General features: G+C 37.5%; 1 protein-coding gene across 5 annotated transcripts; it reads right to left on the bottom strand.

Annotated features, from left to right (window-relative positions):
- Window positions 1-8: 8 nt before the first annotated feature.
- Window positions 9-15273, bottom strand: alpk3a (alpha-kinase 3a). 5 transcript variants are annotated; one of them, XM_058751498.1, is made up of 15 exons: window positions 14625-15273; window positions 14032-14329; window positions 13305-13343; window positions 12701-12822; window positions 11450-11567; window positions 9931-11320; window positions 4220-6674; window positions 3621-3768; window positions 2667-2794; window positions 2539-2574; window positions 2154-2428; window positions 1622-1710; window positions 1284-1501; window positions 1119-1167; window positions 9-1007 (listed from the first exon to the last, which is right to left on the bottom strand). In XM_058751498.1, the coding sequence occupies exons 2-15, from the start codon at window positions 14166-14168 to the stop codon at window positions 665-667; spliced, it is 5547 nt and encodes a 1848-aa protein (XP_058607481.1). In that variant the 5' UTR covers window positions 14169-14329; window positions 14625-15273; the 3' UTR covers window positions 9-664. The 5 variants fall into 5 exon arrangements, with proteins under 5 accessions (XP_058607481.1, XP_058607483.1, XP_058607482.1 ...); XM_058751500.1 differs by having other exon boundaries at window positions 13305-13328; XM_058751499.1 differs by having other exon boundaries at window positions 14032-14326.
- Between the last annotated feature and the right edge of the window lie 366 nt (window positions 15274-15639).

Genomic DNA, 15639 nt, shown 5'->3' with positions numbered 1-15639 from the left:
TTTAGGAGACACATTTAAGATAAAAACACATCTGCATTGATTATGACACTAATCCTTTGCCCATATACAACCAATATCGGTGCACTGGTGTTGCAGATTAACGGCCATTTCCTTAAAAGCAGAACAATCCACTCTAAAAAGCACCTCAGCGACAGCTACGAAAAAAAGCTGCATTTCTACACAGCTGAGACACATACATCACAGATGTTTGAGGAATCCTTGAAGAGTCCCTCTCTCACGGTTCCTCAGTCATATAAACTTGACATAGGAACATTTAAATAAATCATAACAAAGTTCCAGAGTCTATCTGAAAACATTGTTCATCCATCTACAGGCAGTCAGGTTTAGTAGTTTCTTCAGTCTTAAAAAGGGGATATCCTTAATTCAGCTCTTAAAAATAAAATGAAGGTTCACTCAGGAGGTATTGATGGTGACTTACAGCTGCAAAGCAGTTCACAGTAATATTACAATTGGCCAAACACCTCTGGTCATTCACCCTTTTACCATCCTTGTATCTTTATTGCCATTTCTTCCTTATTTGTTGCATTTTAAACACTATGTGCAAAGACAGTAGACAGAATCCATTTACAGGAAGCCATTTTTCCTGTACAACAGTAGCTATAGACATTGCTTTGCATGTTGTTTCCAAGAGCTCTAGTCCTTTCTACCTCATCCTGACAGTTTTTGGGACCTCCACAGCTTTGTGTTTGGTGGTGGAATTGCTCTCCCCAGCTTCACCTGTCTTTTTAACCACTTTGGGGCTAGACGTGCCTTTCCTGGTGGACTGTGGGCTAGTTCCTTTCTTCTGAAGCTGAGGGCTGGATGAGCCTGTTACGCCCCTCCGGGCCAGTAGAGGGCTCCTGGAGGTCTTTATTTTTGGCTGTTGTAGAGATTCTATTGGCTTTAAGGGTCTTAGGCCCAAAAGTCCACAGTAGTAATTACACTGATGTTGAGTAATGAACTGCTCGATTATCTTTGGAGATCCTTTATCTGTGAGGCCTTGATACCTGCAGCAGACATGAAAATATTAGTCTCACCAAGAAAAAAAAAAAAACTGAAAAAGGGTAAATATCAGAAAAATGGGTAAACATTATTATCTCATAGTAAAATATACCAACCCTTTAGACTTAGTAACAATTTCAATGCTTGTCATCTTTGTATCGACACCTGAAACACACAAGAGTTTATTTTATACTATTATATTTAGATATATTTTGGAATACTTTATAATATAGTACTTTGCAACTTATTCAAAAGTACATGTGAAGTAAATATCTCTTTACCTTCTAACCGGGTAACCAGGAGGTTTCCATTGGTCCATTGATGGATCCAGTGCTGGAAAGTGCAACACTTCAGTTCCACCTCAGAGGTGGCTCTGGCTATCAGTCTTCCTTTGCTGTCCATCAGACAGTATTTCACATACACACCATTCAGATTAGTCTCTACTGTTGCATATGGAATTGTATTGGCAGGTCGATACATCAGATGAAGGGGGATGACTCTGAATTTATTCAGAGAAGCAAAGAAGACTGAAATTAGATCATTTTGACATTATCTCTTATTTGTAGCCACATGCATTACATAGAAATGCCTTTTAGTCAATATTACTTCATAGACTTACTCTAATGAGAATCCAAAGTTCTCGATCACTCTGGCCTCAGCTGCAAATATTTTGCAGTACTCCCGAACAGTATTTTGGATTTTACAGTCCTGAGGATAAGAAGGAAAAAAAAACAACTTTTACTTGAAATATATATAAACTGAAAATCACTGTGGTAAAAATATACGAGTTTCTCTTTTTCCATGCAATTATACTACAAGATCCAAAAAGACCTTAAAAAACAAGAGTATCAAAAAAAATAAATGTATGACTTGTGTGATGATGACTGAATATTACTCACAATTGAAATCAAATCTCACTGGTTCTTTCCACATCATGATCAATCATGTAATGTACAAGTTTAAAAAAATACAAATAAGGTACAAATACAAATAATACAAATAAGGAACTTGACCACTTTTATGATACTTATGGTCCTTTTTGGAGCTTGGCAGTATAAATAACCACTTTCCCCAATGTTTCCTTTTTATAGTTTTTGCTGTGTCAGTATAAATTGAACATAATGTAAACTGTGATCCACTAAGACTCTAACCTGTTTGGTGATCTCTAGATTTCTCTCGGCCAGGTTGCTGTCCTCCTTGGCCCCATATGCGATGGGATTTCTCACTTTAGTGATGCATGTGCTGCCTGACTCAAAGACAGGGTCCAAACCATAGATGACCTTTGCCCTGCAGGTCTTGTGTATGCATCCCTCTCCAATCTGAACCTCTGCTGTCATGATGCGACCAAAGAATTTATCAGCCCAGTAACTCGAATCTGCCAGGCCTTTGGTGAACATCATTGGTGTCATCTCAATCTCTTCTCCAACTGAGATGATGGGAATACAGCATAGAAAATTCAACGTAGGTAAACATCAAAAATCTTGAAGTAGCCTATAATTTGCAATTGACACGTTTGATTTCCTCCAGAAGTCTTACCTTCTAAATCTTCCCTTAAGAAAAATTCTGCCAGGACTGCCCAAAAAAGAAACAATGTCAAAGTGAACATAAAAAATAACACATTAGCAGATTTCTGTTTATTAATGGACCAATGAGTTATAAATTACTGTCTGCGCTGAGTAAGTAATCTGTGATGTCAGTCCCATATTCATTCTTGATTGAGCAGCCATATACTCCGCAGTCTCTGCTGGAAGCCTGGACTATGGCCAGGGCCACTGGACTCTCATCCCCAGCACTGAGCGAGAGAGGAAGAGATGTAAATTAAATGTAATCAAAGGCACTTCACAATTATACAAAATACACTATCCTAATACACTCTTTAAAGCATTAGATTAAATTATAGAGTAAATGAACCAAGCATAAACAGTTGAAGAGGTTATTAGTTTTTATATACATACGTATATACATATGTATACATACTGTACACTTTTTTACAACCCTATTTTATGCTCTATTAATGGAAAGTGGCACAAATGTACAGCCACTTGAGGGCAGTGTGTTACAAACACAAGCACAGATGACGCATTTCAGGGTGTATGCGTGTGAGTACAGCGTCATTGTGCTGATACAGCACTGTGAGAAACAAATTTAGATTTTAATATCCCCTGATGGTGCAATTGAGCAGTGTTGGGTTACATACTCTCTGACTAGAGCCTCACCAGTAACAGCTGTGGTGTTCATGCTCAAATACAAAAAAAGTTGAATGACAAGTCCACAAGGCAGTTAATAGGCTAATATTGCTAATAACTTTTCAGGTTTACAGCATTAAACGCCTTTTATGGTGTAATAAGCAGTAAAATATGCACACTGTCACAGCGAAATATTTGTTATATGTCAACATTTTGGCCATTTGTTCAAATATGTAGAAAAATGCCTGTAAGGTACTGTATCAATAAACTTTTCCAAGTTGTGTTGGTCTTTTTATGTTTTTCCATATACTGCATTAGCATTTTTCTATCAACAGTAACTTTTAACCTGAAATCTCACTGTCCTTTTTACCCTGTTGTTTTACGCTTGGTTTAGGTTTTTTGGCTGTGTTGAAAGATTGCGGGGGAATTTACCGTCTTTCCATCTCAACAATTTCCTCTTCGTCTCTGTACCACTTGATGATGGAGTCACTAAGAATGTTAAAAAACTGGCACCACAGCTTCAAGTGGCCTGAGGCATCTGAGAAGGGCTCTCCCCTAATCTTGCGGATAACCTGAGGAGCTGAATGGAAAGAGGATCAGGGGTTACTTGACAGAGACAACAAGGTAAAGATATGTAGTGTTTACTCTTCCCCCATATCAGACGTACCCCTACGTCTTGGTGTCAACATGATAATGTCTGAACAGTGCAAAATTAGAACACTTGCTTAGAAAGTAGGAGAATAACCAAGGCCTAAATACAAACCAATGTCATACATACAGATATATACAAATATTTTAATGGCTTCTTATGTTGGTGTCAAACTTGAGTGGTATCAAAAATTGGGGGCTTGTCCGGGATCTGAATCTGTCACCTCTGGCATATTCTACATTTTGATATCAGTATCGGTCAATAACTATTGGCCAGTTAACAGAAATGTTAGTTATTTCTTGTGCAGGTTTGACAATCTTTTTGAAAAGTCTCCTGCTGGAAAAACTGCAATCAACAACCAGCATAAAAATACACGTGTTACCTTTGAAGGGGTCCAGCTTCTCCTTTTCTGCTGGTTTGTCTTCTGTCTTTGTGCTGTCTGTCACCTCTGCCATCTCCTCCTTAGGTTTCGGCACCTCCAGCGTGGCCTTGCGTCGGGCCATCAATGGCGAACGTCTTTCTATGGGTGGTGTTTGCTGCCCACTTTGAAGTTGCAGGAAAGCCGCCCTGCGAGCCTGACTGGGCGACATATACGGACTATCCCTCTTACCCTGCGTATCAGATCCCTCATCCTCAGACTTGGTTTTGGCGAGGTAGATTTTGCGGCGAGCACCAGAAGCCAGCTCCTCGGGGGTGGCTGAGGGTATTAGGGTTAGACTGTCTCGTCGCTTCATCTTTGGGCTACTCTCACAGGACAGAGTGGATGTGGGTGTACTTCCTCCACTCTCTTCCCCTTTCTTCTCACTTCCATCCACTGATGCAGCTGAGATGGACCCCTGATTCTCTAAGTTTGGGTTATTCTTTGCCATTAGCCTTCGCAAACTGGCAGGACTTAGTGGAGGGAGTGTAGGTCCCACAGGGGCTGCTAAGCTAAGTTTCTCTATGGAAGGTTTGTCTTTTTGAAGTCTGTCAGATTCAGATTCTACTTTTGTGTCTTTCGGCTGGGGAACCTTATCTGGGTCTTGGTTAGTAATACTAGGCAGAGTTTTTGTAGACATATCAGGACTCAGGAGCTGGGATATGAGCTGCTCTCTTGGTTTCACAGAAGTAGCAACTGGACCATGTTGATTGCTTTCACTTTTCAGCATAGTAACTAAAGTCTCAGGGTCATCTTTTTTGTTATCGGTGTGCCTTTCTGCATTTGTGACAGAAATGGGAGGAATATCTTGTGAGATTACTATGCCAGGAAGTGAGGGGTGGCTGTGAGTTTGCTCTTGTTCAAGAGTGGTTGTGTTGTCATCAGCACATGCTATGTTGATTATAGGGATATTGATGTCATCTTCCCTACCCCGCCCAGTGTTGATACTTCCTTGTTCTTCTCCACCTCTCACTCTTGCTTCTAGATTTTGTGGTTTAATTTCCTGTGTTCTCTCCACAGAAGGTGATGATTGAGTGTTCCTTGCCACACCCAAAAGATCTGGAGTAACTAAGGCGCTGTTGGAGGTTGCTTCACCTGATGCTCTAGTGGCATCATCCATTTGTCTTTCCTTTTCTCTAAATATCTGTGCCACCTCTTGTGTTAAAGGTTGCATAACTCTCTCAGGCTCTAATTTCAGAATTTCACTTCTAGGTGCAATAACAAGTTCTTCACGTTTGACTCTTTCTGGCAATGTGACCTTGATTTCTGGGATGAGTGGCGTAGATCTCTTTTTTGCCACATTCTTGATGACAGTTTCTCTTGTATCAGGGAGTATTATGATTGGTTGGACTGATGGTTGGTCCTTCTCAGTCAAACGTCTCTCTGCTTGTGCTTTTGTAAAGAGTTTTGGTTTATCTAATTTGTGTGGCCTCGGTTGAGTTTCTATAAACTCAGTTTCACCTCGTCTTGGACTTTTGGGGTTCTCCATCTCTGGAATTAAAACAGATGCTTCTGTCTCTGGAACAACATTATTGTTTGTCTTAACATCATCTTTCTTTGGGCGACTGGAATCGTCCTTTAGTTTTTCAGCATTAGCATTGTCTTTTCCCTCAGTGCTTTCCTCAGTCTTTTCTTTACCACTATTTTTTCCCTTTTCTTCAGCACTCCTACCCTGACTTGGAATGCTTTTATTATCCTCCATATTAAAATCATTCACTGTAGCAGAGTCAGCTGCAGCTTCTTTATTCTCTGTTAAACTAACATTTAGTGCTGGCATCGATTTTTCTTCTGGTTTAAAATCAATTTCCATTGCACTCTCAGACACAAGAGCGACGGAATCCCCTTCTTGACTTAGCCCCAATGCTGGCGACAATGAATTTTGATCATTCATTTCATGTTCTCTTTCATTCACTACAACTACAGGAAGGACTGACTCTTTTATGACAAAGTCACTCACCGACTCATTTCCCCCTGCAGTGTAAGATTTCCCTTCTATTTCACCATTTATCTCCTCTGTATTTTTCCACGTCAGGGAACCTCCCTCTAGCGTTTTCATAACACTTTCCTCCTCCATATGAGGAATTACTTTCTCGTTTGGCTCTTTACTCTCTTCTACGCTCAGCTCCACTGACTGGGACTCAGTGTGCACTTCGTTAGGGACAAAGTCGGCAAGCTGTGAAAGCTGAGACCCTGCCTGGCTCTCACAACACTGCGTGCTTTCCAGGTCTGCCATGATGAGGTCTATCAGGGGGGCAGCTGAGCCCCCCTGTTCCTCTAAAATATGCATTTCCTCAGCACCTCGCATGACCTCATCTTCAGGATAGGTAAATTCCAACCTTTCAGTCTCAAATGGAGGATTGGCCAATCCCACAGAGCCAGGAACATCAATGTCACTAGGTTTAGTATGGTCACCTGTAGCCTTAAGACATAAACAGTTGCTTGTTAAATAGGTAACTTGTAGCTTCACAACACTGAATTCACTGCACAGATTGGATTGTACAGTTTTAGATTGTCCTCTTGGCATGCACTGGATCTTAATGTTTATAGAATAGGATGTTAATTATGGGATAGTAATAAAAAGGTAAAAAAAGCGTAATTAATCACTTTTATGCTTGGATTGATTTGCTCCTAAAATCATAAAATCAATAACTAAGGCAGAAGTTATAAAAGCTTAGATTTTCCTCTGAATTTTAATCATTGATGTATGTCATGTTTTTTTTTAATATAAAATGTTGTATTTATTGTGTAAGCATACACCTTAACTATTTTTTTTTTTTTGTCATTTGGTTTGTTTACTTGTTTTTTAAGCTGTTATATTTGAAACTATATGCAAATTTGTACTCTCAGACTACCAATCTTGTGCAACTTTCCATGTATGTAGAAGGAAAACAACATAGTATTTATGAGCTGTCAGGTCAACCTGACAACACCCCTGTATGACTAGTGACATATGATATAACTAACACCACAAAACCATATTAGTAAACCACTTAATATTACTAAAGTTTAAGTTAATGATCAGTTTACACCTTATGCCAATGCTTTTTATTTTCTAATAACATGGGTAACATTCTAGCTTAGGAAATTTTTTTATTTTGCCACAATTCTTTGTTTCATCGTGGGAAGTGATATGTATTATAGTGACATGTGAATTGTTTTCATTTCATGGCAATAGTTATAACTATATAAATAACTTTAAACTATATATATATATATATATATATATATATATAGTCACTTTCACTTTACTTTTATAAACATTACATTGTATATTACATATTACAACATAATCAGTTTACAGTGTTATAATGTTATGATTATTGAAACATCTAAATGTAAAAAAACTGAAAATGGAGTGGCATTTCAGTAGTGACAGAAGTAGTAGTTGTCACATTTATAGACCGTTCCTACGAGAGCTTTCTTTTAACAGAAGTTCCTCTGTTGTGATTCAACACACAGAGTTCAGATGAATGTGCAGGGTTCCTCTAACTGATACACCACCACAACTAACATTAACTTCCCACGAGACGCTAGGATGGTTGCACTTCCACATTACATAGGAAATAAAACAGCTGAATGTGTTACATGCCAGGTGCAATGCTATCACATGTTTGTCCTGTCTGAGACTGTAGAAGCACATGTGAATCAATTAAAGGTGACATTCACCCTGTTGGCTAACAAACATGAATTCATTATTAGCATTTAGCCGTGTCTGGTTTTAAGCAATGATGCAATCACTGTGGTACCACATGCTTTTCTAACAGCCTCATTTCTCTCTAATCATCAGCCATGGCATTTTAAAAATCATGTGAGGGCTAATAGAACCTATGCCATGTGCACATTCTTGCCAAGAAAGTAGCTCAACTACTGTCTACAGTTGCATGCACAGTAAGTAAACATGTTTGTAATAAAATCTAAAACCAAAATGAATAATAGGGCATCTTGTGCACTTAGTCAACCATTATATATATAGAGAGACAAAGGTTTTACATGCAAGTGGAAAATTTTCAGTAATGGTGAATTGTCAGCTGACTTTGGTTTCTCTGACATAATGTATTCAAGTTTAGCAGTCAGTGAACTCTCTTTGTATGGTATGGCTTCCCTCAGCGCAGATTAGAAACAGGTTTATTTTAAGACACGGGGAACCAAAGAATCTGGAAAATGTGAAGAGGTTTTGTCTTCTTGTCTTAGTGTCCAGCAACTGTCCTTCATCATGTCCATTTAAAGTCAACACAAATATGACAATGGGTAGTAAATTCCCTTTCAGGCTGAATACTAGTTGGTCCCAATGAGTAAATACAATTTCTTAAAAGTGAATTTGTCATGTTTCCTTATGGCATTCTCTTGTTCTTAAGGTCTGCTTACGCATGAAAACACATTCTCTCACTATTCTAGATAAGCTAAAAATCCAGCTAGTCTGACTCATGCTCACTCTGCGTATTATTGATTGTCTTTTTAAAGGGCCAATGGCCCTTATTCAAATTCCTGGGAGAGAGCCGTAAATAAGACAAAAGCAGAGCACAGAAAAAAATGGTGTTGTGAGAACTGAAACTTTAGGTCAGTATGAGTTTTTTTTATTTTTATTTTTTAAAGAAACTAGTATTTTAAGGTTTAATAAGCATGTCACACTGAAGAAGTAATGAATTCAGATTTGCCATGACAGGAATAAATATATATAATAAATATAATAAATAGTTTTAATACTGTAATAATATTTCACAATATTACTGTTTTTATTGTATTTTTATCAAATAAATGCAGCATTGATGAGCATGGGAGACTTTTTTTTCAAAAATATTAAAACATCTTTTGAATCTTTTGAATTGTAGTCTCCATGCAGTGGAGTCCAATATTTTAAGACAACATAGAATTTAAGTAAAAAAAACATCATGGTATACACACACACACACACACACACACACACATGTCTGGTTTGCTAACCTTGTGGGGATTCTCCATAGGTGTAATGGTTTTTATACTGTACAAACTGTATGTGTTATTGCCCTACACCAACCCTACACCTAAACCTACCCCTTACAGGAAACTTTGTGCATTTTTAGATTTTCAAAAAAACACCATTTAGTATGTTTTTAAAGCCTTTTGAATTACGGGGACATAGACAGTGTCTTCATAAACCACCTTCAAATTGTAATACCTCTGTCATACCCATTTCATTATACAAATTTTGTCCCCGTAAACCACAAAAACCAGTACACACACACACACACACACACACACACATTATTAAACTGTTATGCTTATAATATAATATTATACAATATTGTAATTAAAATTGTATTTAATTAGAAAACAAAAAATACAAAATAGAAACATTTTAACTAGTGCTCTCAGACTTTATACCCTGCTTTATTTGTGTCCTGTATCCCAAACACTGTGGTTGCTGTTTTGCCAAGAAAATAGTCTATAAGAACAACTCTGACACCTTCAATCCTTACATGAGAAGTCAAAGACCAAATAATCTCCTACTGCCTACTGTGTTCTCTTGGGTGTAGTTAGTGTCATCATCTTGGCTATGGACTGGTGTAATTAAACTCAAGTCTTGTCGCACAAATGTACTCTCTATAAATAACTGCCATGTGCTGTGGTGCAGGAAGCCCTGCACTACAGATGGACAAAACCGGCAGGTTGTAAAGTGAGAGGTGTGATAAGCTCACCTTGAGAAGCAGGGATTGATCAATCTGCGGGACTTCCTCTGGACTACTCTCGTCCTTTGGCATCTCATTCTCCCCTACAGAAAGTCTAAGCGTTGCTCCAATACTCTCAACATGCTCTCTTTCAGGGGTGGGAGACACATCCTCAAGTTTGTTTGCGTGAAATTCAGAAATATGTTCAGCTGAATTGGAGTTTATGATATCATTATGGACGATTGAGTCTTGTGTTTGTGGTAAAGGCTTTGTTTTTACTTTCAAATCCACCACTTGAGATGATTCTTGGACCAGCTTTGGTGCCTCAAGCTCAGAGGCCTCACTATAGACCAAAGACCCTTGAGGAGGTGTTTGTGAGGGAGGAAGGTGTTGTGGAATTTCTTTTTCTATGATAACTTCACTAGTTCTCTTTGTGGTTTCCGCTGTCTCTGACTTCTTGCTTTTGCCAAAGAATATGTCCTTTAGGGAGTGAAAAACCGAGGTTAGAGCTGACTTGTGTTGAGGTTCTGGCTCTTTGTGTGATGCAGCTTTGGTTGAAGGCCCAGATGTAGCTCTTTGTTCTTGTTCGGTTTGCCTAATTTTCTCTCGTTCTCTCTCTTTGGATCTCTCTCGTTCTTTCTCCCGCTCAATTTCCCGTGAACGGTTCCTCTCTTCTTTTAATCTTTCCCTTTCTATCTCCAGCTCTCGTTCTTTTTCTTGGACTGGTCTAACATCGACAACCATGATCTCCTGTGACTTTGCAGAACTCTGATGTTCCTCAGCAGCTTGTGACTGCACAGACTCAGCTAAGTATTTTGCCAGGCTCATTCCTTCATTAGCATCATCTTGTTTTGTGTTGCTCTGGGTGGTTTTGATAACACCCACCTCATCAAATCCATTGGTAATCCGCATCTTCTTTTCACCCGGTTTCTCTTTGGCAGACTGCTTTGTGGAGACCACCTCCATTGGATCGCAGATACGGTCGAGTTTCTCAGTACCATTCTCTGTTTTCATCTCTGTTATTCCTACAGAAGCCTGTACCGTGATATTATCAGACTTATCATCTATGCTTGCAGGCTGCTCTTCATCTGTCCCTTGGGAGCTTACGTTCTCCTCTCCATCCTGGGTTGTGGGAGAAGAGCTCAGCGTGTCGTTCCCAGCAGGAATCCTACGCTTCCTTAGTAAGCGTTCCTGGTTAATCACATTTAATTGTTCCTTCTTGATGTTCTCCTTACCCCGACGTCGACTCTCTTCCAGCTCTCGTCGCTTGTTCTCAGCCTTCTGTTTCAGTTTGGCGAAGAACCTTTGGTGGATCAGATACTCGCTCATGGTGCCCACCTCCAGCACCCCAGAACAAGAGACGATGCCCTTACTGTTCCTCGCTGAGGCCTGATAAATGGCTGCGTCATCTTCTGTACAGCTGCCAAATGAAGAAATGTAGTTAATAGTCATTGTGTAAACAATAAAAGCATTGATTTGGATGTGAATGTATGAAATGTATTTCTTTAGAAATGCGAAGACATGTAGAATAAGCAGTCTTGTATCATACTTGTAGATGTGGAGTGTGTGAATTTTTCCATTGCGAAATATTTCATATTTGGGAAGACCACAATATCGATCTAACTCCATGTCATCTTTGTACCAGGTCAACTCAGGAGCTGGGTAACCTTGTGAAAAATGTGAAAATGTGAGTAAAATTAAATTTGCTCTTATTAAATGGAAATAGTAATGGTCAAGTCAAGTCACCTTTATTTATATAGGGCTTTTAACAATACAGATTGTGTCAAAGCAACTTTCCAATATCAAAATAGTGTGTCAATAATGTAAAATAACAAGATTAAACACTCAATTTTCAGTTAAAGGCATTTCATTATTGAATTCAGTGATGATATATAATGGTATTATAATACTGAAGATATAATGGTATTATAATACTGAACATTAATTCAACCTAGAAAATCATAATTGTATATTTTGGGGGGAAAAAACATACACACAGACTTTACACACCAAATATGATTATATGTTATAGAACATATATGTATATGTATATATATATATATATATATATATATATATATACACTGTAAAAAATGACTGTGATTTTAACGGTAAAAAACTGTGAAAATGCTATAGTAAAAACCTGTTAAATGGTTAACGGTAAGTTCCTGTAAAATTTACAGGGAAAAACCACAAACTGACGTTCCCAGAATTCCCTTCGTTGCATTTCAAATTTTGTTTGAATTTTATGTTTTTTCTTTGAAATAACTATGTTTCTTCTTAGTTTTTTCTTATCAGTTATGTTTAATAGGGTTGTATGTTACATCTAATGTTGATAAATGAATGTTTATTGCATATTTCAGTCTCACCATGATGGTGTTTAGCGCTTGTGTGAATGACACTGTGCACTTTCTATATATGTTATTATTTAAAAGCTGCTTGTGATGGGCTTTGGTTTATCATGTGACTTTCTCATCACCACCTGCATTTGGTGGCTATCAGTGTATTTCAAAGGTACAAAACAGATTTCAGTACTTTAATAGGTTGGTATATTAACATTATATCAGTTAATGAAATTACGGTATTTAACTGTAAATTTAAGTTAAAACCGTAAAACCTAAAGTGTTGTTACCGTAGAATTCCGGCAACCACAGCTGCTGGTTTTTTACTGTAAATTTTACGGAATTTTTTTTTTTTTTACAGTGTATATATATATATATATATATATATATATATATATATATGTTTCAAGCTTGCATTCAGTATTTTCATTTATTTTCATAATCATAAAGCAACTTACCTGTGACCACACAAGAGAACTTGACATTGCATGATTCTGACACTGCCTTCGATTTTATGGTGGTCTCAAAGCATGGCTGGGTCTCTTCAGTCAATTGAGCCATGACTGTACATAATGTACTCCTGGAAATGGCCAATACAAATTTGTCAACTCATTAATCCCCATTTCAGGTAAGATAGTATATATTATATAAAATTAATGCAAACATTATTATAGAAATCAATAAATTAATAAGCTAAAGCAACAGACACGAAAGTGTATTATTAATATCAGTAGTAAAACGTAAAATTATAATTATTGGTGTCATTGGGAGGAAAGGCTGCAAGGTATTAACAGGGTGAGAGGATATTATTTTAGCCTTATAATATTAACATGTAAAAGTTTGTTTTGGTATCATTTATAGTGTACTTTTTTCACGTACAATATACAGTGGTTATTTGGGTGGGTCACAGTATTGATCATGTTGCAATCAAATGCAATTGGCTTTAATTTGATATCTTTGAAAATGTGAAACAAACCATAGCAGAAAGGCATTTTGGGGAATAGAAATTGTTATTTGAACTGTAGTTAGTTTGGGATTGACCTTTTGGGAAGCTTTTATTACCTCGACGGCCTGTAGTTTGAATACCTGTGAGTTGAAAAGCTATTTAGAAAAGAGGCAAATCAAAGGGACACTCATCAGACAAGAACATTTAAACTAGGGACTAGTCACTGCGTGACCCTGATTTTAATCACAGCCAGGAGCATCTGCAATACATACAGTAAACGCTGTTGCTAATGGGGAGAATGTTGTGGTCTCTCTTGGCAAAACCGTAGTTGAGCCAACACAATACAATCAATGTGTTAACCACAGTTACATCAGTATTTCAGCAGCAACATAAAAAAACAACAAAAAAAAAACATTAAACTGATGAAAATTGGATTTTGTGATTGTATTTAAGTTGATGTGTGCTAAAATGGCATTTCATTTGATTAAATAAAGTATCAGAATAGGAGAATAGGGGATTTATTATTATTATTATTATTTTTTATTTTTTTAAATAAAAACAATGATCATGTTCTAACCAAAGCCAGTTTTTAAAATCAAATTATATACCATTAATATTACATATAATTTATATACATTTTGATTATTATTAGTAAAATACTGTAGTTATGTATTTCCAAGATATTTATTAAAAACACAATTCATTTCTAGACCTAAAAACCACCATAAACCTCAAAATCAACATCCAAACGGGAGGTTTGGATAACTCCGACACAAGCAGACAGGCTTTTCACAATCAAACAAGGCAGAAAAACACCCTCAATCAAATGTAACAAATTTTTACCTGTTTTCAGGCCTAACGTTGGAGAGGTAGTTGCGGCTCTCTGACCTTCCGCTTGCCGATGAAACATCCTCCCCATTTTGGCTTCCCGATCTCCCATTTCCAGAGTAAGAACGGGTCATGGGTCTCCTGGATGTCATTGTCCAAAAGAAATAACTTCAACAGTCCAAATAACCCACCAGTCTCTTTATGTGGGGTTTCAGTATTTCTGCTGAATTTAATTCAGGGCGATTGGCGATTGGATCTCTGGGCGATTGGAACCAAAATGTAAAGTTCCGCTTCGTAACTATTTGGAGAACTACTGAAAAGCAAAAAATACAAATCAATCAAACTGAGAAATACAAACACTGAAAGTAATAACAATATTAATGATATGTAACAATTTCTTTAAAATATAGTTCAGACAGAACCATACTGTTTTGAGGGCAGCTAGTCTCAACAAGCAAACCATTTGAACAGAGAAGTTATAAATAGGAACTGCTGTCTGCTTATTTCAATTTGGTCAAACGCGGTAATTTGTATTTGATTTCAAACCAACACATATAGTTTGAACTTTGAATTGCTTGACAAAACAGCATAACACTTAAAGAACTCACCATTAGTATGTTTCTTTGCCTGTTCTTTGGAGCCTGCTGTCCCAGTAGCACTAGAATTGTCAATCACAGCAGAGCATGTGTTGCCAGCAGGACCCTATTTATAGCAGGCCTACAAATAGGCGCAAGAGCACATCACATTTTCCACAACTAGCCATTGCTCTGAAGCCACTTGAAAGCAGCGTCCAAGAAAAAGACAGCAAAAACTTCCAAAAATATCTCCTGTTTTAATCATTCCTGATCTGCTAACCTCATAAAATCCTGTAATTCTTTCTCTGATTGACTGATTGTCTGAAATACATTAACACACATAGAAATGGCCCACTGTGTGTAGAAATTTATCCAAATGCATCTAGTATTTGGTGTGGTGAAAGTGATCTGATGCAAGTAGCTCTTTGATGACAGCTCTCCGGACAAGCTCAAAGCATGGCCCAGGTTTAATTAGGACAGCCCCCTCTATGTCACTCTGTACACCCTCCTCATAACAGTCAACAACCTTTCCCACCGGTCATGTGTCATTGCATCATTTTCCAATCATAAAAGGGCTCTGATTACATGCTGTCAAGCAACCGCTCTCACAAACATACCGTGCAACATTCAAACAAGAGATGAAACACATGCTTACAAATAATAATAACAGAGATTTAAACTTGAGTGTAACACTCGGACTCAAGTCACACGTAAATAACAAATCATTAAATTAATAATGAATATAGAATTATTGTTATTTAATAAGATTCAAGAATTGCAGAATAAGATTTGAAATGCAATGATAAAGTGCTGAGAACACGTAGAAACAGAAAATAAAGCAATTATTTTAAAACTGTAAGTGTATCTGTGATGTTGTAAAGGGTAAAGCGGTAACACTTTAGAATACTGTTCCGTCATTAATGAATAACTGCACAAGAACACATGAGTAACGCAATATTAGCACTCTAGTAACTGCTAGTAACTAACAAGCAACTGCTTAGTTGAATGTGGTAGTTCACTATTAGCTAATCAGATAACTATTATTTTT

The sequence above is a fragment of the Onychostoma macrolepis genome, chromosome 18 (assembly GCF_012432095.1).
Source record: "Onychostoma macrolepis isolate SWU-2019 chromosome 18, ASM1243209v1, whole genome shotgun sequence".
Lineage (NCBI taxonomy): Eukaryota > Metazoa > Chordata > Actinopteri > Cypriniformes > Cyprinidae > Onychostoma > Onychostoma macrolepis.
Note: the sequence above shows the minus strand (reverse complement) of the source record. Positions and strands in the feature narration are given on the sequence as shown.

Excerpts from the sequence above, each read along its gene's own strand:
- alpk3a (XM_058751498.1), bottom strand. The coding sequence starts at position 14,168 with ATGACATCCAGGAGACCCATGACCCGTTCTTACTCTGGAAATGGGAGA. Across the intron at positions 2,429-2,538 it reads CTTAAGGGAAGATTTAGAAG|TTGGAGAAGAGATTGAGATG; the intron begins GTAAGACTTCTG and ends CCATCATCTCAG. Across the intron at positions 1,168-1,283 it reads CCTGGTTACCCGGTTAGAAG|GTGTCGATACAAAGATGACA; the intron begins GTAAAGAGATAT and ends TGTGTGTTTCAG.